Consider the following 25,964-nt stretch of genomic DNA (forward strand, 5'->3'; position numbering starts at 1 on the left):
ATAACATTCTGATGATTTAGCTGGAAAGTAATAAAAATTAAGTTTAGAGTGTTAGAAAATCTAGATTTCTCACAGATCGAGTAAATCACCATTCTATGCTTCAATCTTTCCTGTAAAGTGAGGATAAGAGTAACTCTTATTTGAGTCAAAATGAACTGGGTTCAAATTCCTGAGCTGAGCTCCTTATGCTTATTTGTGGGATAATTACATTCAAATTGTAATATTGTGAGGATTAAGTACTGTCTGCACCATGCATCAAGAAAGAGTAGAGAATAGAGGTTTGAGGAGAGTACTTCTGATTTTGCTATATAATCTAATTTTATAATGATTGTTCTTTTTCTTAATGTCTGTCCATTGTATCCCATTTACCCTTTCATTAGCAAGTATCACTTTTTCTCTTAGCTTTTCAGCTTTCTTTGTTATGAAAAAGATTCAAAATTTGTCAATGCAAAGGGACTTCTCTCAAGCACTGAGTCATTGTGATGTTAAAAACAGTAACGGCAAATTCAGGAAAACTCAGCCTGTATTCCAGTGTGAATACCCCAAGATGTGTCCCGTGTGTATATATGTGTGTATATATGTATGCATATGTATGTGTATACATGTTGACAAACATAAGGAAAAAGAGATCGATGTTAAAGATAGATGTTAAACCTATATACTTGGCGTTGATTAACTGAACCAAAAATTATTGAAGAAAAAAAAATTAGAAGAGGTTTAGTTCTTTGAAACTTTTTTTGTGCCCTTGAAAAGGTATCGTATGTCTTACATGAAAATGGTATGTTGCGTGACCACATTAATGAGGTCCAACAATGATGAGGGTCCAACAGACATATTATAGCTCATTTTAATAGGTAGAGCAGACACACTTGAGTTTCTTTTTCTCACTCCCCATTCCAGCCCCCCCAGGTATGCACATTACAAGATTCCCTAGAGTCAGAAGATGGAAGTGAAGAGTTTCAGTACAGAATGTAGCTCTGGCCATCCCCAAGAAAAAGAAAGGAAGGGAAGAAAGAGACCAGAGGGTAAGCAAAGAGGAAGTGGGGGGGGGGGGGGGAGGAACAGAAGGAGAGAAGGAATAAAGGGAGCTAGGGATTGCAAGAAAAGAATAAAAGAAAACATAAATGAAGGAGAGAAAGAAAATAAAGAAAAAAATGAGAAAGGAAGGAAGCTTCGCTGATGGGAGCGAGAAAAAGGGAAAGAGTGTGAGGAAGAGAATTGTTTTTGTCTCAGGTCCATTAGGAAGAGAAATAGAACCTTTATCAGCACAACAGAATCTCGAAGAGGCAATGTATTGTTTTCTTGAAAGCCCAGAAGCTATGCAATTCCAAGAATGTTTGGCAAAGACCTTTAGAGAAGGGTGAGGTGGGGGGCGGGTGGGGAGGACTTTCTCAAACCCCTAGCCCCCAGCCCTGGCCCCACCACAGGATGTGACAGGATTTGGGAGACCTAGAGGAAACCTTCAGGTCACTCCGGGAACTGCTCCTCTCGCCGGTCCTGCAGTAGCGAGGCGGGGTGGGGGGTGGGGGGTGAGAGCGCCCAGACGCGCGGGGCGCGGAGATGTGCAAGTGGCGAAGCCGGACCCAGCGCAGGCGGGAGCAGCCGCCCAACTCCCGGCGCGGGATCTGCTGAGAGGCCACGGTGAGTCTCTCCGGATGCGGGTCAAGAGATGCTCTGGTTCCCCGTCGCCCCCGGGGCCCCGGCCGAGGCGGGCCCGGAACCTCTCCGGAGTCCGGCCTGGGCTCCGCGCTGCTGGGCTCCCCGCCGCCCGCCGGCCCCGTGCGCTCATTGGTTGGGGATGTGTCTGCTCAGCAGCCGCCAACTTCCCCCGAATCCCACGGGTGAGTCCCGGGAGAGCGAGCTGGCACCTGGGAGCTGAGGGAGATGGGTCCAAAGGGCGTGAGATCTCCCCGGGGGCGGTGGGAGCTGTTGGGACGGGAGCTGGAGGGCAGAGCTGGCCGCGGGGCGCGGCTGCCCAGGAGGTGCGCGGAACCGGGTCGACGACTCAGGTCCGGCGCGATCAGAGCGCCCGCGACCCCGCGGGCGAGGGAGGCGTGCCCTGGGAAAAGCCGAAACTGAGACTTAAAGAGTGAGGGACCAGGGCAGAGAGGGTAACCTGGAGGAGGGCTCTGCAAGTGATGTGAGGTCGCCTCTTCAGGTTCATTTCCATAGCTTTCCCGCAGCCTCTTCCTCGGAGAGTTAGGTCTGGTTTCTGAGGTCAGCGGTACCAGATTGCAGCGGGGCTGATTTGGGGACTGGGAATTTGCCATTCCGCTGGACAGACACAGTGTTTTTGTATATTTAAAGTAAGGTTTGTTTTCATTTTGGCTTCTATCAGATTTTTCTTCCCTTTTGTAGCTCACTTTTCTATTTTTACTTTCCCTAACCTGAAGATCTTTTTATGATCCCACCTCTTCATCTTGCTTTGAACCTTAGTTTCCTCTTACATAATTTATACTGATAGAGTGCTTAAATCTCTCGAGGGTTGGTTGGTGGGAGTGGGGTGGGTAGTTCTTTAGTAGATGAAAGTTTCCTTAATCGGTCTCAACCAGTTTGTATTATTCGAACAAAAGGGTAATTGCAACCGAACTGTTCTCTTTAGCCACTTGATCAAGCCTACCCCTCCCCGATAAACGATGCAAATAGTAATTTTATTAAACTGAAAAGTAGTACCTTGATTTGCATTGTCAGCATTTGGAAGTTGCTAATCCGCAAATCGGCTATGAAGGCATCTACCTTGCATTGTTGCTGGGTTTCAGTACTTACAGAAACACTGTCCCACAGTTTCTTGCGCTCCATGCTGTGTCTTTTGTTGTATAGCTGCTACACTGCATATGGGAGTAATTGTAGTTGGGATTTTGTGTTCAGAACTCCGTGTATTGTTAACAGATCCTGGAAACATCTTCAAGTTAATGTCTGGGGAAACAAGGAGGTGATTTCTCTAGCTTATGCGCCTCCTCAGATCTGCAGCTACCGTCTAGTATATGCGCTGCCATCTAAATATGGGACCTGTTACCATCTTTTTTGAATATAAGTATAGTTGATTTATAATATGTATCAGTTTCAGGTGTATAGCATAGTGGTTCACTATTTTTGTAGATTATACTCCCCTATAGGTGGAACCTGTTTCTCTTGCTTTCTATGCCTCAGTTTCCATAATACAAACTGTAATTGCATAGACTAACCTCAGGGACTAGTAGAAATGTTAATGTACCGTGAAGATGAACATTGCTTGGATTTATAGACTTCTTTTTAACAAACCAGTTATCCTCTGGATTCTTTGATTTGATGATGTGATGAAAGTAATGTGTATGCTCAACTATAAAAAAATGCTACTTTATATTGCTTGGAAACTCAGTTTCTACCTAGGCAAAAGAATCATTTTTTCTTTTGGAGACGTTGTCTGAAGTCTGCAGTTTGTTAGGTTAGATGTTCTATTTCTCTTCTCGTGGAAGTGTCTACTTTTTTTGCTTGAACTTGCCAACACATCTCCAACTGAGGTGAAATACTTTAAGGATGTAGGTATGTTTTGGCATATCCTGCTTTATAGGGGACTGCAAGTATCAGCTGTATAATTTTTATATTCTTTTGTATAATTTCCTCCTTTACCCCTCTCCAAAATGGGTTGGGTGTGGTTGCATTGGGCGTCTAAGTATCTGAGAGATGGTGGTAAGTTTCTTCCTGAAATTCAAGATACTGACACTTATTTTCATATAAGAAAATAGTGAATCCACTGGAATTGACTGGAAATGAATGACAAAGTTAATTAGGCGGTTAAACATGCCTGCCTCATTTTTGCTTTGGTAAATGCTGTTGAAAAATGTGTCTTAGGAGCAAAGATTGCAAATTACCAGGCATTTACAAGAGGGGCAGATGGAGAGTTAGCATGTAGTTAAAAAATGATATTCATCTGATGCAGGTAGAAGGACTAAGCCTCAGTCACTGCCTTCATTTACCCCTGTAATAATTTCTGCTGCCTTAGGTGCAGAACCATTCATTAAGAGCTCAACTCTTCGGTACCCCAGTCTCATGGGTAAGGAGGAGAAACCTGGGAAAAGTACCCTAGAAGGCAGAAAGATACACATGCCTACTAGTTCTCCTGTATACTGGAAGCCTGGTGGCGCCAAAGAGCATCTTTAATTTAACCCCATGGCTGCCCTGGTTCCTGGCCCTAAGTTTTGCTAGAGAAACCGACTGTTGTTTCTAATAAAGAACTAAAAAGAGAAGTGGGTTGTAATATATCAGGAGAATGTTTCTCTAGATTGTCTTCTGAACTATTATTAGAGAAGGGAGAGAAATACTCAGGAAAGGGAAATACTCAAATAGATGTGATTAATATTAAGATGTTTTTGAAGTCAGTCTTGAATTCATCTGGGAGAAGTGAAAAATTATTCTTTTTATTGTTTCCCTTTCTGTACAGCATATAAGCATTCACTTTGTTTCCACATTTTCTTTCCCCACCTACCTCCCCTGTTAAAACTCCAAGGACTACTATCAATGCAATTCCATATCATAACCCAAGAAAGAGGCTGTGAGATGAAGCCAACATGAGTTACATAACTATTAAGACATTTTAACATTCAGGTACATTACATTCCGTTTTTATTGAGTAGACACGGTTTTCATGGTCTAATAAAATATTTTTATTTGATAGTCTGTCCTTGGTTATAGCCTCATGTAATCAAGGGGACAGCATACTTAAAAATATGTATCCAGAAATTTAAAGTTCAGTTGTGGTTCACTTAGTAATAACTCAGTAGGCATATTAAATTCCTAGTTATCTGCTGGCTCACCCAGGCTGTCCTTTAAACATAGAATCCTTATCTACTTTATGCTGTGCCTCAGTTTCCACAAAACACATTCTCAGAAAATTACAAAGATTTCTAACAGTAAGAGCATCTCTGCGCAGTCACTTCATCTGGGAACTAAATTATATGCTTAATTTGCATCAGGCTATAAACAGCTAATCTGTTCGTTTATGATCCTTTTTACTACAGTCAACCAGGAAAATTGAAGTTGTCTGTTCTAAGCTTTGGTGAATGGCTGATAAAGAGTCACTAGGCCTCTAAAAGAAGCATAATGAAATTTAATACTTAGGCTTATATCCCCGTAATTTTACCCCCTAGACTTCTGCAATAAGGTTTAAAGTAGCTATCTTTCTATGATGATTCAATTTTATTTTCAAAATGTATTCTTTGTAATTGTGTTCTTTGAAATGTATTCATTGTAAATGTATTCTTAGTTGTGTAGCTCTGGGCAAGTTACCTGGCTTTTCTTTGCCCCACTTTCCTAAGGTATAGAATTGGAATATTAAAATCCACCTCACAAAGATTCAGAAAATTAGCATATACAAAGCACTAAGAACTATGAATGACACAGGGGAAGTACTCAATACATGTCAGCTATTATTAGTAGAAGTATTAATATTAGTAATTTAAAAACAAGTTAAATAAGTATCTTGTTATCTTGACCTGCAAGGTTGAATTTTTTTTTAATCATATTTTTTCCTTCTTTAGTTGCACAAGGAAGCTGTGATTGTGGTTAATATCTCTCATCCCAGGTTGTAAACCATGACTTTTGGTCCAGTGAATGACCATTTCCAAGACAGTCTAACCAGTTAATAGATACTCATGTTAGCAGCTGTAATTTTGAACTGTAAAAATAAAAGATTTTTTTAAGACTGAAAAAAAAAGCTACCACAAATGTTTGTTCATTTTTGTTTTTATCTGTATTCATATTTCAAATTATTATCTAGTCAAAACCACAAAGTATTAGACATTGCTTCCCAAGCTTGTAAAGGAAGACAGTGGAACAGATATAAAATTCACCTTTGATGTTGTCCAAAGTTCAGAAGGGTGAGTTTAAAAATTTCCTTAATGGTACAGAAGTTACCTGCTTATGAACCGCTAAAGAAATTCTATGTATTTAAGCAAGTTTCCTTGTCTAATTTTGCTTGGATCTTTAGTGATATGTCAAAAAACCCAAAAGATTGTGGCCAGGATCTGTCTAATTTATATGACTATATACCCTTTGCTTTCAGAATCAAAATTTTGACTTTCAGCAAAAAAATTTATATTTCTAATTTATACTGAGTTAGCCTTTCACTTTTATTCAGCTACTTTAGGCATTTAGAAAATTGTGTATAGATCTCTTCGTTTTATCTATCTATTTGTTATGACTAGTTTTTAAAAATTAAAAAATAAGTTTTTTGCAGATTTTAGGTAATGGGCAGATCAGAAAGTCAGATGGATATAACTGATATCAACACACCAAAGCCAAAGAAGAAACAGAGATGGACCCCACTGGAGATCAGCCTTTCTGTCCTCGTCCTGCTGCTCACCATCATTGCAGTGACGATGATAGCGCTCTATGCGACCTTCGATGGTGAGTTATTCCCACACTCATGCCCACAAGCATGCAGAGGAGAGCGAAGTCTTTATCCTAGACTTTTCCCATCTATTAAACAATAGGTTAAGGAGAGAGACACTTAAAGACTGATATAAAGATTCATTTATAAAATATAATATCAATATGCCAAAACAATTAACTTTCACTAAAGTACAATGTTTTTTTATGCTTGAGCTAAGTTATTAATTGCCAAGTATAGTTAGTGCACTCATACTTATTTTATGAAGATTCTAATGTATAATTTTACTTGATGAAAATGTTCACAATTTTAAAACCAACTTCATTTGGTCAACTTTTGTTGTGTCATTGAAATTCTAAACAGCTTTATGAGAATTTAAGAGGTCTAATTTGACTCTTAAAAGTTTTTCACAAATGGGGAAAAAAAATGGTTATCAGACTAAAACAACTGATATTTCAATTTAATAGTACTAAGGGCTTAGGGGTCAGAGATGATATAGGAAATACATTCTCTTCATTTAAAATTTTTTTAATTTAGGATTTGCTTATTTCATTCCTCTTTATCTTCTTCTAACTTCTGTCAGTGGTATATAATACTCAGGGTTTAGTTCTTGCTCTAAGGAATTAATTATTTAATTGATAGCTTATAAAAGAAGAAAAGGTAGGGAGAAAATAGAAAACATGTATTGCAAATATTTATGCATATATCCTCCTTTTTCTAGATGGTATTTGCAAGTCATCAGAGTGCATAAAATCAGGTAAGGATATGGTTTTTAAATCAAATAGTTTTATAATTAATGTATAAACTTTAAAAATCAAATGCTAATATATCTCTATATTTGTGTATATTTTTATTTATTATAAATCACTAATTTACAGTCAAAGAAAATAAAAATAAATTTAAGTAGTAGATAGTTAATTTATTCATTCTATAAAGGAATTCACTCATTTGAACTCCAGAGTATATGGTAGGGTAGAGATGGAGAACTGTATCTCTAGCTTTATGAAGCTTGCCTTATAATTGGAGAAAGAAAATCAGTACATTGAAATGGCACACACCATATCATTTAGTTTTAAATTTCTCAGTGCAGATCATTAGAGGGCTTAGAATGAAGAAGGAAGTAACATGTAATCCTCTAAAGCAAGGTAGAGAAACTGATATTTGGAAGGGGTCTTAAAGCAGGGCTAGGATGCGGAAGTGGACGCAGAAGAGAAATTTCCAAACTAGGAGAAAGGACAGGAATAAATCATGTGGAGAAGCAGTGAAAGTATAGACTTGATAGATAAAAGTTACAGAGAGCATTGAGAATTCATGTTTAGCCCTAATTTTGTAGTGGGAGTGGAAAGGATATTTTCCTAAACAGATCACTCAATAAGGCAAAAGTTGGAAGGTAATTCTGGGAATGCTAGGGTAGGGGGACCGAGTGAGAAGCTAGGGAGAGCAGGCAGGTAGGGGCTGCTTCTGTAACTCAGGAGTGAGCTGAGGAGGGCTACCTACAGTGGGATGGAAAAGCAATGAAACAATTGGATGGCTCAATAGCACTGACTTGCTAAATGAAGGATATGAATAATTTGAACATGACACCGAGTGTGAAACCTCAAGGGACTTGGGAGACCGGCAGCTCACACAGAAACGTCGAAGTTAGGTGAGTTTGTTTTCTGGGGGGATGTGATTAATGTGGATTTAGACCTGTTGGGTCCAAGTCAGGGGTAATATTGAAGTGAAGATTGACAGCAAGAAAGTAAAGATGGAGTGGATCTAGGGTCTGTCAGCCAAGAGGTGATGGTTGAAGTCTTGGGAATATTTGAGTTCTAAAAAGGATAAGTATAAGGTTGAAATTAAGAGGACATCAAGTATTAGAGTAGAAGGAAAAGAAAAATCAGCAAAGGGAACAGAGAAGTAGATGACGCTTTTAGAAGTCATATCAATTAGAGTGTGGTGAAAAAAAGAACATTTTGACAAAGAGAAAAAAGATGGTGGCAGATATGTGAACACCTTGGATATGGACATAATATATATGCCCTTTAGCAAGAGGTTCTAAACTTCCTAGTGTTTACATCTCTTCTAAGAAATAACCTGTCACAAATAAGTTTTAAACACTTTCTGTTGGACTGTCTTATGTGGTTTTTTGTTATTTACTGATTTGTGCAGAATAATGATGGGAAAACTGTGGGATTATAGGTTATAGTCTAATGTCCTGAGTGTATATGTGCTCTTTTTGCCTACCCTCCCCCCACCACTGGATCTCAAGGGCACTAGCCATATAGACATTCTGGGACATGATGTGGGTAGCTTAGGATACCAGCCATTTGCTCCTCAGCATAACAGCATGCACTTTCCCATCCAAGGGCCTTCCCAGAAACCAAGGTGTTTCCTTATTCCTCAGGGGAATGGCTACACAGGTCCCTTGGCTGGGTGGTGTCCAGGGTTTCTGCTAGAGTCGGTAGTGCTCAAGTGTCTGAATTACTGCTTGCCCTCTCCCTGACTGCCATCCCTGCTTCCTCTCCACCAGGTGCCCGATTATATGCTCATGCTATTCAGTTTTGAAAAGCCCCCACTTATGTGTTGACTCCTAATTATCTCTGTTTTTCAATACACTTGACAGACCTATTAAGTCTCTTAATCTATAGATTCTCTCAGGCACTCTTTTTTTCTTTCTCAATTTTTTTTTCTTGGATTTTATTTTTGAAGAAACTAGATCCTTTGATTCCGTAGGCGTAACTGTGTAAAATCCTACAGGTGATTGTACCCTAGAGATCTGAGTAGGTTTCTTCAGTGATACCCACCCAATGAGCAATGTGACATTTGGAATCTGAAATCTTACACGTGACTTAATGTTTGGGGGTAAGGCTTTGGCTTTTTTTGATGGTGGTTGCCAGGCTTAACTCATTAAAACGTGTTTAAACTGGATCCTTTAATTGTAGCCTAGAAATAATACCAAATGTAAAAAACACCTCACAGAACTATATCTTGGCAGAGAAATGTATACAATAGAAATAACTTCAGTGAAAAATAAGATTGCTGAATAGCTGTGTGTTTTTCTTCATTCTGCTTTGTTGATTCACAAGCTGTTAAGAATTCTTTCATATTCCTAGTTACTATTCCTCCCTGGGGGGAGAATGGTGAAACTTACACTTATGGACAGAGTTTTCATGCTCTCCTTACACACACACACACACACAGTCCTCTACTGGTTAGAAAATATTTTCTGTGTCAGAAAATACAACTGTCACTTTTGGAAGTTTCTGTAGATTAAGAAAACTCTAGGGGAAATTTTGGAAAGAAAAAAAGTGAGAGAGTGAAAGAGGGAAATGGATGGAAAAGAAAAGAAAAGTGGAGAAAAGGATATTGAAAAAAATATAAAGTCTCCCACCAGCAATTCTATACATTACTTGAAAAGGTTGGGAAGATTCAAATCTGAGCACAGAAATTGTTGAACATTGGAAAGGTTAGGAATGGATACCCACAGTGCTTATTTTAAGTAAAAGTTGGCTTTAGCTTAAATCTTTCTCCCCGTGGAAGGGAAAGTCATGGCAAGTGTACTTCTCTCTTTGATCCTATGAAGTCAAGGGATGGAGGTCAAGCCATACTAAGGTAAAAATAAAATATTGTAGAAGGCTGTGGATCATCTTGAAATTTAGTGTTTGTCCTTTAAACCTCTATAAATTTAAATATTGGTTTGGTCAAAAGGTTAGTTCAGGGTTTCCATAAGCTGTTATGGAAAAATCTGAAAAACTTTTTCAGTTCAGTTCAGTTCAGTCGCTCAGTCGTGTCTGACTCTTTGCGACCCCATGAATCCCAGCACGCCAGGCCTCCCTGTCCACCACCAATTCCCGGAGTCTACCCAAACCCATGCCCATCGAGTCGGTGATGCCATCCAGCCGTCTCATCCTCTGTCATCCCTTTCCCCTCCTGCCCCCAGCATCAGGGTCTTTTCCAATGAGTCAACTCTTCGCCTGAGGTGGCCAAAGTATTGGAGTTTCAGCTTCAGCATCAGTCCTTCCAACGAACACCCACGACTGATCTCCTTTAGGATGGACTGGTTGGATCTCCTTGCAGTCCAAGGGACTCTCAAGAGTCTTCTCCAACACCATAGTTCAAAAGCATCAATTTTTCAGCGCTCAGCTTTCTTTATAATCCAACTCTCACATCCATATATGACCACTGGACAAACCATTAGCCTTGACCAGACGGACCTTTGTTGGCAAAGTAATGTCTCTGCTTTTTAATATGCTGTCTAGGTTGGTCATAACTTTCCTTCCAAGGAGTAAGCGTCTTTTAATTTCATGGCTGCAGTCATAATCTGCAGTGATTTTGGAGCTCCAAAAAATAAAGTCTGACACTGATTCCACTGTTTCCCCAGCTATCTGCCATGAAGTGATGGGACCAGATGCCATGATCTTAGTTTTCTTAATGTTGAGCTTTAAGCCAACTTTTTCACTCTCCTCTTTCACTTTCATCAAGAGGCTTTTTAGTTCCTCTTCACTTTCTGCCATAAGGGTGGTGTCATCTGCATATCTGAGGTTATTGATATTTCACCTGGCAATCTTGATTCCAGCTTGTTGCTTTTTCCAGCCCAGCGTTTCTCATGATGTACTCTGCATAAAAGTTAAATAAGCAGGGTGACAATATACAGCCTTGACGTACTCCGTTTCCTATTTGGAACCAGTCTGTTGTTCCATGTCCTGTTCTAACTGTTGCTTCCTGACCTGCATATAGGTTTCTCAAGAGGCAGGTCAGGTGGTCTGGTATGCCCATCTCTTTCAGAATTTTCCACAGTTTATTGTGATCCACACAGTCAAAGGCTTTGGCATAGTCCATAAAGCAGAAATAGATGGTTTTCTGGAACTCTCTTGCTTTTTTGATGATCCAGCGGATATTGGCAATTTGATCTCTGGTTCCTCTGCCTTTTCCGAAACCAGCCTGAACATGTGGAAGTTCACGGTTCATGTATTGCTGAAGCCTGGCTTGGAGAATTTTGAGCATTGCTTTGCTGGCATCATGTGAGATGAGTGCAATTGTGCAGTGGTTTGAGCATTCTTTGGCATTGCCTTTCTTTGGGATTGGAGTGAAAACTGACCTTTTCCAGTCCTGCGGCCACTGCTGAGTTTTCCAAATTTGCTAGCATATTGAGTGCAGCACTTTCACAGCATCATCTTTCAGGATTTGAAATAGCTCAGCTGGAATCCCATCCATCACCTCCACTAGCTTTGTTCGTAGTGATGCTTTCTAAGGCCCATTTGACTTCACATTCCAGGATGTCTGGCTCTAGGTGAGTGCTCACACACTGTGATTATCTGGGTCATGAAGATCTTTTTTGTACAGTTCTTCTGTGTATTCTTGCCACCTCTTTTTAATAGACTTCCCTGGTGGCTCAGACGGTAAAACTTCTGCCTACAATTCTGGAGAGCTGGGTTCAATCGCTGGGTCGGGAAGATCTGCTGGAGAAGGGAACGGCAACTCACTCCAGTGTTCTTGCCCCCTCTCCCCCAAAAAAGGGGCTCAAAGAAAAACTTTTTAGCCAATCCAATATTTATAATATACACAAAATGATGTTTATAATACATACTTTAACTTGCTTGTGTAAGAAATGCATCACTATGAAAGAGTACACCAGACCTAAAATGAAGCAAACACTACTTAACAAGTTATGGCCGTGTTCAAAACCCTACTATTAAAGTATGAGTAATATTATTCATCTCTTATTTACCATACAAGATTGTAAAAAGCATGGAGTTATAGAGCCTAAGTGTGATTTCTCAAATGTCTGTAAATCTATATCCTGAAACTGGCTTCCATGGCACTGAAACCTTACTGAGATGTCGAAGAATCATGAACTTTAAGTCGAGGTTTCCCAGTTCCATCACTGTTGACCTTTTGGGCTGGATCATTCTTTGCTGTGGGGAGGGGACTGTTCTGTGGACGGTAGGACATTTAATAGCATCCCTGGCTTCTCGCACTAGGTGACTAGTGGCACTATTTCCCAATGGTGACAACCAGAAAATGTCTCCAGACATTGCGAGCTGTCTCCCTGGGGCAGCAGCATCATCTTCAGTTGAGTGCCCCTGGCTTAAATAATCTCAGGAGATCATCTAATGCTATTTCTTTGTACTAGGCAGAATAATGCTTCCCTCGAGATGTCCACTTCCTGTCCTTGGATCCTGTGAATGGGTTACCTTATAAGTCAAGGGATACTTTGCAAATGTGATTATTAAGTTAAGGATAACCCAGGGAGATTATCCTGAGTTATCTGGATGGTCTTATGTGATCACAAGTGTTCTTATTGGGTTGGCTGAAAGGTCCATTCAGGTACCATTTATAGAAAACCCCAAATGAACCTTTTGGCCAACCCAGTATAAGGGGGAGGGAAGAGGAGGGTGGGAATCGGAGAGGAAGATGTAAGAAAGAAGCAGAGAAAGGCAGGATTGGAGTGATGCAGCCATGAGCCAGACGATGTGTGTTGCCTCTAGATGCTGAAAAGGGAAAGGCATGGTTCTTTCTCGAGTATCCAGAAGGAATATTGACCTCCCTGTTGACCTCCAGAGCCATAAGATAATACATTTCTTTTAAGTCACTGCTTTTGTGACAGTTTGTTGTAGCAGCAATAGGGAACAAGTAATATACCCTTCTATAGTTCCTTTATTTGAGGCCTGTCTTTGAAGAGTTAAACATGCATACCCAGTGTTTCTTGCTAAACTAGTCTTTTATTACTAAATTGTGTGTAACATATAAGGATAAGGAAGAAATGTTAAATAGATTAATAGAGGGGCATAATAATACAGGAGAATAATAATAGAATATAATAAAGTAAAAATAGGAGATAATAAAATAGAATAACAATAGCTAACACTTATTGAATGTTTGTGTGTCTGACCCTGTTGCAGGCAGTTTACCTTTGATCCTCATAGTGACCTTGTGAATTAGATACCATTATACATTCTTTTTACAGATGAACAAAACTTGAGCTAGCATTGCACTCCAGGCAGCCTGGCTCTAGAGCCTGTATTCATGACCACTTCTCCATGTTGCCTTAAAGATAATTAGGCATCTGTCAAACTTTTAATGCTCTATGCTTGTACATGCAGTATTTGAGAGCAAATTGCATCCTCTCGTGATAGAACTTGGAATTAAAGGACATAAATGACTTTCAGAGAACTGAAATAATTAAATCCAAACTGGGAATGAGAAGAATGAGTATCTCTTTGACCAAGAACCAAGCTACTTTACTGAGAACAGTAAGCAACTTTATCAGTGATTTTATAAGTACCGCGCACTAACCGATTGCGCCACTGGAGCTCTGCTAATCAGTGATTTTAGTACATCAAACTCAACTTGGAATTGAGGAGTTTAAAGAAGCAAACATTAGCAATGTGGTTCTCAACTCTCCAGGGGATAGAGAAACCAAATTCAGATACATGATCAATAGAGTTCCCAAGAGAGCAGGACCACCTGTACAGTTGTGCAGGTTGTACACTGCACAATTGTGGCAGTCATGAGGGAGAGATTTGTGTAGCACCAGGACCTGGCTGAACCTCTCAGAGCTATCCATTTTCTTTACTTTAATTCTGTACTCACCAAGCAAACTTTTGATGAGTATTTAAATATTAATACAGGAAAGGAGGCATTCTGTTCACTTGATGGATATATTCAGCTTGGTGAGATAATGTATTCCTATTCTGATATATAATCACTTTTGTGTGGCTGGAGCCATAACCTTTGAAGTAAATGAACCTTCCAAATATCTGATCGTTTCTGCAAGGGCCAGATCCTGGTAATGCCCTCTGTGAAGCATCTTGTTAGCAACTGGCCTTTTCCTGGCAGCAGCAGGGAACATCTGCACTGCTATGGGCCATGGTCCCGCCTTCCTTGTCTGTTGACACCCGAAAAGCCTCCATGAAGAAGAATGACACAACTGGATGAGTACGCTGAAGACTGCAGACTGGCTCAGGAGGGCTCCCAGCCAGGTAACAGCCTTTCAGAGTGGAAGATGAGGCGATTTCATTATGTAATTAAGCTCGAAAAAAATCCTTCAGGCAATAAGAACGCAGCAGGTATCTTAGTGGGAAGACTGCCGAAGCACAGCTTTGTTCATTTAAATGTGGCATGTGGCAATTTGCTTTGGGCTTCCCTGACACCATTCTCCTGACAATTGCACAGAAATACTTGCTCAAAAATTCTCCAGTCTAAATTAGCATCTGTCAATCAGATCCTTTTCAAGAAAGTCAATTATATGATAGATACACTCATATATCACATATTTTTCTTACCTTCTAGGTAGATTTTAAGCAGTCATGCACTATCTCTTTTTAGTACTTGGTCAAAGTATGGAAAACATAGATAAATTGGATTCAGTGGTTAAAGGGGAAAAAAATTGGCAATGTCTGATAAGTTCATTTGGTATCTTAAGGTTTATTTTACAGAAAAGGCAAAACTATAGGGGCAGAAAGTGGTATAGCTTTTGCCTGTGGGCTGGGATTGGAACAAGGATTCCCACAAATGGACATAAGGAAACATTCTGGGGTGATGGAATGTTTCTAGAGTTGGATTGTGGTGATCATTGTATAAATACGTAGATGTATTAAAAGTCACTGGGTGAATTTTATGGTATGTGGTTTAAAAACAACAAAATCACCCTTATCCCTTTTTTCCATTCTCCAGTGTCCGTTTATAAGTAATTATCTTCTGTTTTGATCTTCTACTTGCTATTGTTAGTAAATGTTGAGTCCATTGATTCCCATTTCCACAATTCAAAGCAATTATGTGTCATTTTCTATGCCTACCAAATCACTAAATAATTTAAGCTTCTCAGTTTGAGTGAGTACCTATTATTTGATTACATTAGCATTATATTGATGAAAAGTCTATGGAAATAGTAAATCAACTAGGAAGTTAAAATTATTTCAGAATTGGACATGGGAAGCACAGTTTGCATATGCTGGAGTTGCATTTTCAGAGGAAGTTGGGGATATATGTGGTAGGGTAGGCCAGGTAGATCAACCACCTCTTAATCAGAGGCAGGATACTGGGTCTACCACAGAGTGGTTCTTGGGGATAATCGTGCTCCTGGGAAAAGGTGTTAGTTTTTCCCGAGAGTTCTGTGAATTGTTTCCCTTTCCACCCTGACTACCAATATGTCAAGAGATTTATCTTTAACCTATAATTATAGGACCTCTTGTATACATTTGATTCATTAGCATTATCCCTGCCCTCCTTTTTCTTTCTCAGCTGATGTATATGATTTTGTTTTATATATCCTCCTGTAAGGCCACTTTGAATTCTTTTATAAGCCACATAGGTTAATAATTAGATGACTATAATATAGAGAAATTCCAGTAATAGATATGTGCATGAGAAAGACTGTTAAAGAGTAAACTTTATTTCAAAGAGATGTGTTATGAATAATTAAGGCAAAATCTTTTGAAAGATTGTGGCTTCTTTTTCCACAAAGCCAACAGCATGAAAGAACTGAGATGTAAGTTTGGGCCACATCCTGTGTTGCTAGTATGTGATCTTAATTAAGTCAGTTTAGCTCTCTGCATTTCATTTTCCTTATCTACAAAACTGAAATTAGTGTCTCATTTTACAGAGAAACAGCAAAGATTAATGACAGCCTATTTCATCTTATGCATTCTTCAAGGAGATGCACCACAGGTATAATGCACGGATATAACCCATTTAATATGTTCTTTCATGAAACTTGCAGATGCACTATTTAAAGCTGTTTTTTGAAGGGTAAAAATCTATTTATTGAGAATCAAAGGGCAGTCAACATATTTTTTAAGTGGAAGGTGTACCTAAAAAAGAGAGAGGGTAGGGGTTGGGGGGAGAGAGAGAGAAAGTAGTATATTTTAGATACTCTCAGGTAAAGATGTGTCATCTCTTATTAACATTTTCCTTGACTACTGTGCTCTATTTTAGCACAAGAAGTGACAGTTCAGCCTGCGAATCAGGTAAAATGAGCAAAGTTAGTATCAGGCACTTGCATCCATGTTTCCTGTAAAGCAAAGCACATTTTTGGGTGTGTGTGAAATCAGTCGGGCACACTTTGATTTGAACACATAGCTCTCCTGTGCTCACCCTTGCAGACACTCACTGTTATCCCTTCCCTCCCCAGTGATTAAACCCTAAAAGTAAAGAAGCCAGAGGGCAACAGTAAGAGGAGAATAGCTAGATTCTTGTTATTAACAGTGTGGTCCAGATAGCAGCAGCAGCAGCAGCAGCTGGGAACTTGCAAAAATGCAAATTCTCAGATCCCAACTCAGACCTGTTGAGTCTGCAACTGGATTTTTTGTCAAATTGCCAGGGGAGGACACTGCACAGTAAGGATTGAGAAGCACTGGGCAACAGTGATTCTCGACTATGGCTGCTTATTATGATAATGGGGGAAACTTAAAATATATCCATGCCAGCCCATCTCTTGTCCCTCACACACAAAGTTCCCAGTCCTTTAGCAGAGTGGTTTCTGCTGAGTATTGGTAGAAAAGGAATTGAAGTAAATGAAGTGACATTAAGGTATATAGAAATTCCCTAGGCATTTGCATTTTTACAAGAAGTTATATGTAACCGACTGATTGCTTTAAAAGGTGCAATTTTGGACAGTGCTACTTTGTGAAAACTAAGTCAGAGCTGAGGGACACTGGTCCAGTTTTTTTTTTTTTTTTTTTTATAAAATAATTATAATGGAGAAGTTGAACCTAGACTGTTCCTTTGAATTTCCTAGTAGAATGTAGGCACGGATATTTCCATAGAGACTTCAGAACAATATCTTTCCTTATCTATTCCTCTCTTCATTCATTTATAATTCCCCAAAACATTAATTGAACACTTTCTAAATATTGAGCGCTTTTCTAGACACTGGGAGCTTGACCTTAGATATACCCTGCCCTCAGGAAAGTGACAGTCTAGTCAGCAGGACAGACCAATAAACAAAGTCACCATGCGGTTTGGGTAAGCGCTAGGGCAGAGAGAAGCAGAGTGTTCCGCGGGCGCTCTGAGAACAGAGCTCCCAGGCCACATCAGTCCTTATATAGCTTGGCCGCTAGAGTGATTGTAACAGGGCCAGGAAAGCATTTGCAAGAGGAAACATCGCCTGCTGGTTCAGAAGGCCAGCCTGGGGCTGGCAGGCCAGTGGAGCAGAGGGCAGCACGTGTACCGGCTGGGGGCAGTACGCCTGGGTGAGTGTAGGGTCTGCAAGGAGCTCACGATGACTGGAGTGTAATGTGGAATGCACTGGGTTGTAATTCCTCTTCAAGTCTAGAGAAAATGCATAAGTATCTTAGAGGGAGCATCTAAAGGATTTTAAGCAGAGGTGGGACATTATCAAGCTTGCCTGCTAGCTCACGCCAACCTGGTGAAGCGGAGACAGAGATTTACCCATACAAGGGAATACTATTTCTGTGTCCTGGGTATGAGGGAGAGCTTAGCAAGATCAAAGAACTAGAATAATGACTTTAGGGCTAAGTCAGAGAGGACGTGTGTGTGGATGTGAGAGCAGGGGTGACAAGGGTATGTCAGCATTGGCACAGGATTTTGTAGTCCGTGGTAATTTCCATGGTAAAGTGTTTGAACCTTCTACTAATAGCAATGAAAAGCTATGGAATGAAGTTTTCAGTGAAGATCAGAATTGTTGAGAAGGTTCACTGACTGTAGCTGAAGAAGGGCCTTGGGCAGGGAATCAGTCTACTGTCCCTTAACCATAACCCTAATGGTTGCCTGGATTTGATGGTAACAGGGTAGAGAGAATAGATGGATTTGAGAGATCTTTAGGAATAAATATAAGGCATAAAGTAAATATGTGAGGTTGTGAAAAAGAAGTGAGTAAAATGTAACCGACATTTCTGGCTTGGGAAACTAGATGGTAAGTGTTGCCAGTCACTCAGCCAGGGGACACAGGGGAAGAAATTAGAGAGTATGTCAAAAGCTAGAGTCTGATCATTGGAGTTAAATGCAGCTGAGAGGTTGATAAGACAGAAATGAAAGCAGAAAGGAAGAGGTTGGGATTTCCCTGGTGGTCCAGTGGTTAAGACTTTGCCTTCCAATGCAAGGGGTGTGGGTTTGATCCCTGGTACTAGAACTAAGATCCTACATGCCTCACGGCCAAAAAGCCAAAACCTAAAAAAGCAGAAGCAAAATGTAACAAATTCAATAAAGACTTTCAAGAATGGTCCACATTAAAAAAAAAAAAAAAAACTTTAAAAAATGAAGGAAGAGATTGAAGATTCCATTCAGTTCAGTTCAGTTCAGTTCAGGCGCTCAGTCGTGTCCAACTCTGCGATGCCATGAATCACAGCACGTCAGGCCTCCCTGTCCATCACCAACTCCTGGAGTTTACTCAAATTCATGTCCATTGGAAGATGGGAAAAATGATGGATCTGTCCCTGGGGACATAAAAGAGGATACATCCAGAGAAAAGATAGCAGGGTTACTCTTAAACAGAGGAGGAACCCCTCTTCTTCTCTTACCAGGGGGACGGCGGCAATGATAGTGTGAATGCTAGTATGGTTAGAGGCTGGCAAGGATGGGAACCTGTGTGATACGTCACCAAGTTACTTTAGGTTTTCTCTTTGTAAGAGAAATTAAGAGTTTTGAAGGCTGGAAAGGGCCAGTGTGTGGAGTGAAAGGAAAGACTAACCAGGGCCATGTAGAAAGGCTTTGCACAGAATTAATGGCCCTGTTAAAGTTTTATTATTTGAAATGGCATTAAGCTAAGCAGTTACAGGGCTTTCCCAGCATCACAGATAATGTCTTCCACAGATATTTACTGAACATTGTTCCAGTTGCTGCAGATGTAGAAGTGTCCTGGGTATGAGGGAGAGCTTAGCAAGATCAAAGAACTAGAATAATGACTTTAGGGCTAAGTCAGAGAGGACGTGTGTGTGGATGTGAGAGCAGGGGTGACAAGGGTATGTCAGCATTGGCACAGGATTTTGTAGTCCGTGGTAATTTCCATGGTAAAGTGTTTGAACCTTCTACTAATAGCAATGAAAAGCTATGGAATGAAGTTTTCAGTGAAGATCAGAATTGATCTTCACAAATTCACAAAGCCCCTGCTCATAATGAGCATGCAGTAAAAAGGGAGACTGACAATAAACAAGTCAATCAGTAATTCTATAAAAATACTCTGAAATATCTTAACTTAAAGTTGGAAGGGAAAAGGTAGGTGGTGGGGAACATTCAGGGTGGGCTCATTTGCACGGGGAAGGGAATGAGATTCTCTGGTGAGATGACAGTTTAAATGATGGCACCATAGGATGTAGCCTAATAGAAGGTAAAAGAAAAGCCAAGGAAAAGCAGAGCAGACCTGAAGTAAGAATTCTCAGGAGAGTGGAAGAGCCAGTGCAGAGGGACTAAAGAAGTGAAAAAGCTTCTGAGAATGGGAAGGCCGATGTGTAGATGACGCAAGTAAAAGATTTCAAAGGTAACTATTCTATATGATAACATCAGAACATCACCCTGAAAATGCAGATATGAATGTGGAATGGAGGTGAAGGTCATGAGACTTTGTAAGGTTAAGAAATTCTTAAGACAGATAGTAGCAGAGATTGTCCACGTAGTCCCTGATGTTATCTGGGAACATGGTAGAACATTTGTGGTAGGGAAGACTGAGCGAGATGTTGAGTCTTTAATAAAGATGAATGTCTAGGAATTTAGTAGATGACAGAGATAAAACAGATGAGATGGGGATGGTCAGCTAGCAGAAGCCTAAATAAACCCATTGGATAGGAATGATCTGAAGCTGCGTAGAGTGACCGTAGGAGGCTGGTTTTGTTTTTCAGTGTGTGGAGTGCTGAGGGAGAGAGAGCTTCAGGAAAAGGGACCTCCCTTAAATCAGAGAACGGGGGTAGCGTCCTGTGAGTAGGCTGTGTGTGAGTTAGTCACGCAGTCATGTCCAGCCCTGTGACCCCATGGACTGTAGCCCACCAGGCTCCTCTGTCCATGGATTTCTTCAGGCAAGAATACTGGAATGGGTTGTCATTTCCTCCTCCAGAGGATCTTCCCGACTCAGGGATTGAATCCGCATCTCCTGCATCGTGGGCAGCTTAGTGAGTAAGCTTAGGGCTTAATAAATCATGCCTTCTTGTCCAAGATAATTCTAGAAAAATGTTCTTCTGATCCTGCTTCCTCACACAACCCAAAATGCTTTCTTTCCCTCTCTAAAGGCAGACTTGCAGGAGATACCCTTCTGAATGGAGGTAAATGTTTGCTGATAGGAATCAGATTCTAGAATCATAGTATGGGCCACCCGATCTAGAAGTTAGTGCTGCCAGACACAGTGGCAATGATTATAATGTTTTATTAAAGTAAGTATGGGAAAATATTTCATGAAAGGTATCTTTCCAAACCCTTCTCTATACCCTGCCTTACTGTGAAGAAATTATTTATATACCATTTCCAGGTGAAGTTTGGAATAGTTGTTCAGTTTCTCGTTAGATGTGGACATTTTTGTTTTTGTTTTCAGAGGTGAAATAAAATGTATCATTTGTACTTTGGAAATTAGCCCACTCTGGTTAGGGTTTTCGACTTACATGTGTCCTCAGTTATTTTATCACCCCAGTGGGTTAGGGGCAGCGGGCAAGAGGAGGTGGTGAAGGGCCACCTGTCCAGCACATTGTGTGGGAACTCCATTTGATGGAATTAGAATTAGTCATGTATTCATTTTTATTTTATTTTTTTATCAGCCTAGATGAAAACTCAAAGTGAACCAGTGAGTTCTTAAAGCAAAATGTTTGTTTAAACATTTTTCAGAGGCATAATCTTCCTTCAAAATTAAAAGGAAAAAAAAGCCTAAACAAAATTGTCACATTTTAGACACAACATGTCTTTAAAACTTTTCAAAGTAGTACCTTAGCCTGAAACTAATAAACAGGGGTTTGGTCCATAGCACAGACTAGGTGGATTGGGAAATCAAATTGAAATCGATTAGCAGGTAACCAATGACCAGCAGTACCTCTGTTTCTTTGGGCCTGATGCTTAAAGCAAAAATAAACAAGCCAACCATTAAGTGGTGAAGATGGCTTAGGCCATATCTCTTAAGTAGTTTCCTTTGTTAATTAAGACTTTATTGAACTTCAGAGACTTTCTTATTTAAAGAACTCGCAAATCATTAAAGACTTATAATAAAACGTGGTTGGGGATCTAGTAGTTCTTTAAAAATACTCCCAGAAAAGAAAGTTTTTGTTAAATATAGGGGCTTAATTTTCTGCTTTAATGAAATTAATTGAGTGAAATTAAGATGTTTCTGATACCTCTTGTCAATCTGAAGCCAGAATGAATTCATTATCTCCAAACATATGTATATAGCAATTAATGAATTCACTAACTTAGAAACCAAGAAGCAAAGTATTGAAATTATATTTGTTCAGAGAAATAATTTAATTATATATAAGTGAATCAAAGAAAAAAGCAATATTTTTAAAAAAGTCGTTAACTGAACAGAATGTTTCTCTAAGCCCTGCGTATAATGTTCTGTAGCAAGGAAGTGACAATGTGTTGAGAAAAAATGGTACAAGTGAAACCTTGAAAGTCTCCTTAAACTCATATCCATGCAAATATGAATCTCTAAAAGAGAATATAAGGTAGCAGCTACAGATGCTATGAAACATGATATATTTCAACAACTATGGTAATAAACTTAAAGAAGTGGAAAGATTTGCAAAGCTGACAAACTGGCTGAGTTCCATGCAGGCCCTTGTTGCAGGATCAGCTCCATTCCAGCCCCAGGCACTTACTAAGCTAAGGTCATTGGCTCTGGCTCCCGTGTCTGGTCAGTCTCGCGCCTGGTGAACTGCCTCTGACCCCAGTCTAGTGACTGGGTTCCTACCTGTCCCTTGGGACCTCACTCCTGGCTCATCCCCCAGTTCTGGAAATTGAGTTTCTGCTCTTTCTTCCCTGTCTTCTGGGACTGGAACCTAGCTTAGCTCTTAACCTTGTTGCCTTTTGCACACAGTCTGCTGGGTACTGTGCCCTCATCACAGCTGCCTGCTGCTTCTTGTCCCTGGGTAGCTTCTTTCCATTGCTATTAGCCAGGAACTTCCTCTGCTGCTGATCACTCATAGTCTATCTAAACTGGGATTCAGTCTCCCTGGATTGGCTCAGACTACTTCTACCTGAGCCCACTTTAGTGGTGCATGACAACCATCTTATATGGAAGGTAAATGTTTCTTCATTTGCTGACGAAGAAACAGCTCAGTGATGTTGTATGCTGACACAGAAAGCGAAGGATCTGGCTTTTCTCTCAACTATCAGCCAATCACACATGTTAATTTAAAAAATTTAGAGAGGGAGGAATCAGTTTTTTGTCTTGTTTTATTTCAATACAAGAAAATCTATGTGTCAAAAGTTCAAAATGTTTCAGATAACTGCCTATCTGATTTTAAATGAACAATAAAAGCCATATTTAATTGTAATAACAGGAAAAAAGAAGCCAGTATCAAAATATCTTAAGATTCTGATACAAGTAAGTACAAGTACAGCTTTAAAATAACAGGTGGTGATAATTCACTAACAGAAGGCGAGAAGGAAGGGTTCTTTGGGAGTGTCTGTTATAGACTAGTCATTGTGCAAGGTATTGGAATTAGAATCGTTCCTGTGGGTAAAGGGTGTACTTGTAATTATTATTGCTTTTATAGTCTGTGGATTACCTGGAAATATACTTTGAGGTAATTGTTAGAAACTGCACATCTCATACTGATAACTTAATGCATGATTGATAGTCTGAAGCTCCATCTCTAACCTAGCCATACAGTCATACAAATGATGTCTTTATGTATGAATCTTACAGAAGAAGTCAACCAGCAGCTTAATATCTGTAATCCATGAGAACTCTGTCTGAATTCATGAGGAGGCCTTGTCCAAGCAAGGGCTTCTGAGAGCCTAAGTTGACTGGCCAAGGGCGTGTGCTGAAAGATGGTTTATAACTCTCTGACCAGACATACAGATAGATTGAGGATCAAAAGGCCAATTTCTACTAGATGCATATGATGAGGACTTCTAGGACAAGGCTGGCTATTTCCTGCAACCTCAGCAAGGCTATTTCCTGATCAACTCCCTTCCCTAAACCGGACAGGGTGACAAAGGCCACGCCCCTGCTTGTTGGTTCCCACAGATCTCTTTCCACCAGTTGAAGAGGCAGGGCTCCTCCCCAGGGATGCTCTGCCCTGGGGATGTTGAAGCCATGGGAATCTAGCCCTTCATTCTTTATCCATCCCGTATCCTTCCTTCTGAGGATGACCTACGTTTCCATACTCACAGAGAGCCGCTCTACACGCCAGTCCTCTTTCAGTTGCTTCTTTCGTCGAGCCTGTCACTCACCTTCTCTGCCTGGACCACAACTCTGTTCCTGACTCCACTATCTGTGAATGAATGAATGAATGAATGAAATGTCTTCCCTCTTCCACCTTTGCCTAGCTATCTCCTTTGCTCCCAACACGTCCTATATGCTTACCCATAACTCACATCACACTTGTAGATAGTTGTCCGATGCCTAGATTTGCCCCACTATGATAGCTATTTCTATCTTACTCATCAGTCTGTTCCTAGCAGCTAACAAGGTACATCACAAATAGTTAAGTCACCAATAAATACTGATTGTGTATATGAATATTTTATGTTTTATATTTATATAGTTTATTTACATTTTATATTTGTTTATATTTTTTCTGTCAGGTTCCTTATCTTGGTTACAAAGCCACTGTTGTCCAGGCAAGGTGTTTTCAGGGTACCTGAAGTGGTCTCATTCTGACTGTTCCACATATGTAAATCAGATTTCTTAGTTTTGTATCTCCCCATCAAATTTCCCGAGTTTAACCCTTTTCTGTCTGATCTATCTGTTTTGCTAGCAGTAATTATTCTCTTCTTGGTGGTTTAATTTTCGTTGTTAATTTTACCCTCCTAAGCTAGAACTGGGCCAACAAGGAGACTGTTTCTGTATGTATTTCTCTTCCCACTATTTTCCTGTTTTAGGGAGATTTTGTAACTAATTTCCTACTTACATAAGCATTTCCAGCTTCATATGGCCAAAATCTCCACTGATTTGGCCTTTCTTTTCCAACACCAGCTCTCTCAGAGCTTCTCCCTTCTCAATAACTCATCTCTGCTCTCCTTTAATGAGACCCCGTGCTCACCTTCTCTTGAATGTCTCTGTTTGGCTAAGTGTGGCTGGTTTTGGACCGTCATCCTTGATGATTCCTCTGTCCCAGGTTGTTTCACTCATAGTGTGCTCATTCAGACTCCTGGTTAGTCCACACAATCACCTGTCATAAGCTCATTTATCAAAGCACACTGCAAGTGTCTCCTTATCTCTGAGTTATAGAAAATAGGAGCTTTACCTGTCAGCTGGATGCTGGAGAAGCTCGGGAATCGGAAATGAGAGTAGGGCATAACAACCCTTCCTTTCTAGAAATAGTTACTTTATAGGAATTCACGTGCACCGTGAAAGAAATAGTCTGTGTCAGAGGAAACCCTGAAGATTCTGTGGGGGCAGGGATTATATCTGTTTATGCACCATGACATATATTCAGATCCCAATAGTGTCAGACATGTAGGGGTACTCAAAAATAGTTGTTGAAAAGTTTCAGAGTCTTTTCATGGTCCACAAAGAAAAAAATCTTTTTTGGAGAAGGCAAATGATTTAACATAATCCTCTGGGTCTTCTGTAATAGAAGAGAAATAGGTTTAAAAAAGATAATCATATGGAGCCTTATACTACCTAAATGCCTAATTTGTTAATATTATGACTCAATGTCATAGTGCCCACTAGAGTTTTGTTTTGTTTTTATAATTTTGACTTCACTTTAGGCAGTATTCTAAAGCACCAGTGAGTGACCCAGTTTATCCTTCATTGTGATCTTGCACCACTCCCTACCCAAAATTGACACAAAGGCAGAATGTTTTGAATTATTCCAAGTAATTGTATATCATTGAAGTTGGACTGATCACTTGTGTTCAACAGCATGATCCAAAATAGCAAAATTTTTAAATGGGAGAAACATGGCTATGTAATCTCATTGCTTTCTCCTCAGAGATACCCACCAGTGTCCAGAGTTTGAGATCTACCTAATAAAGTTACTAAGGGAACAGTGTAGCCTTTTCATAACCTTCTGTATCTTTCCTTAAATGAGGAACATTATTATTCATTAATATTATAATCAACATGCAGCCTTGATAACTATTTTAAGTGATATATTGTATTTAAATTGCAGTATAATCTTTAATAGCTTTTTGCCAGCAGAGAATCTTTTAGGATTTAAAATGCAAATTGGACTTGAAAAAGAAAATTTATTTTTAGACTTAGGGCACTTTAACTTAATTGTAACACAGTTTCAGGGCTTCCATTTGTTAACAGAATGTTTTGGGTTGTGAATTTTGGAGGAATCCCTACTGGAAAATTATTGACTATCCTCTCTTGGCTATGAGCCATTCATTTAAATGGGCTGTAAGATAAGGCTGAAGAATTTCACTAATTTGGAAACGCCAACTAAGGATTATTACTGTAGGTCCATTAGACTTGAGATTCCTGTAATTATCTATACAAGTTCTAAAGTCTAGGGTCAAACGAGGTGAAAAACTTTATGTAGCTATACTCATGTTATGAAGTGAT

The 25,964-nt window shown here is 39.9% G+C and overlaps 1 protein-coding gene across 4 annotated transcripts in view; it reads left to right on the top strand.

The window, feature by feature from the left end:
- The first annotated feature begins 1,509 nt into the window (after positions 1 to 1,509).
- Positions 1,510 to 25,964, top strand: part of MME (membrane metalloendopeptidase) — a 107,030-nt gene continuing 82,575 nt past the window's right edge. Inside the window, exons 1-3 of one of the 4 annotated variants that reach the window (XM_061168173.1) lie at positions 1,510 to 1,641; positions 6,215 to 6,384; positions 7,089 to 7,124. In XM_061168173.1, the coding sequence (XP_061024156.1) occupies positions 6,225 to 6,384; positions 7,089 to 7,124 (196 nt within the window). In that variant the 5' untranslated portion in view covers positions 1,510 to 1,641; positions 6,215 to 6,224. Of the gene's footprint in view, positions 1,642 to 1,756; positions 1,842 to 1,936; positions 2,307 to 6,214; positions 6,385 to 7,088; positions 7,125 to 25,964 lie in introns of those variants that run through there. The other 3 variants (XM_061168175.1, XM_061168174.1, XM_061168172.1) reach the window with 3 other exon arrangements.

This window comes from Dama dama, chromosome 19 (assembly GCF_033118175.1).
Source record: "Dama dama isolate Ldn47 chromosome 19, ASM3311817v1, whole genome shotgun sequence".
Taxonomy (NCBI): Eukaryota; Metazoa; Chordata; class Mammalia; order Artiodactyla; family Cervidae; genus Dama; species Dama dama.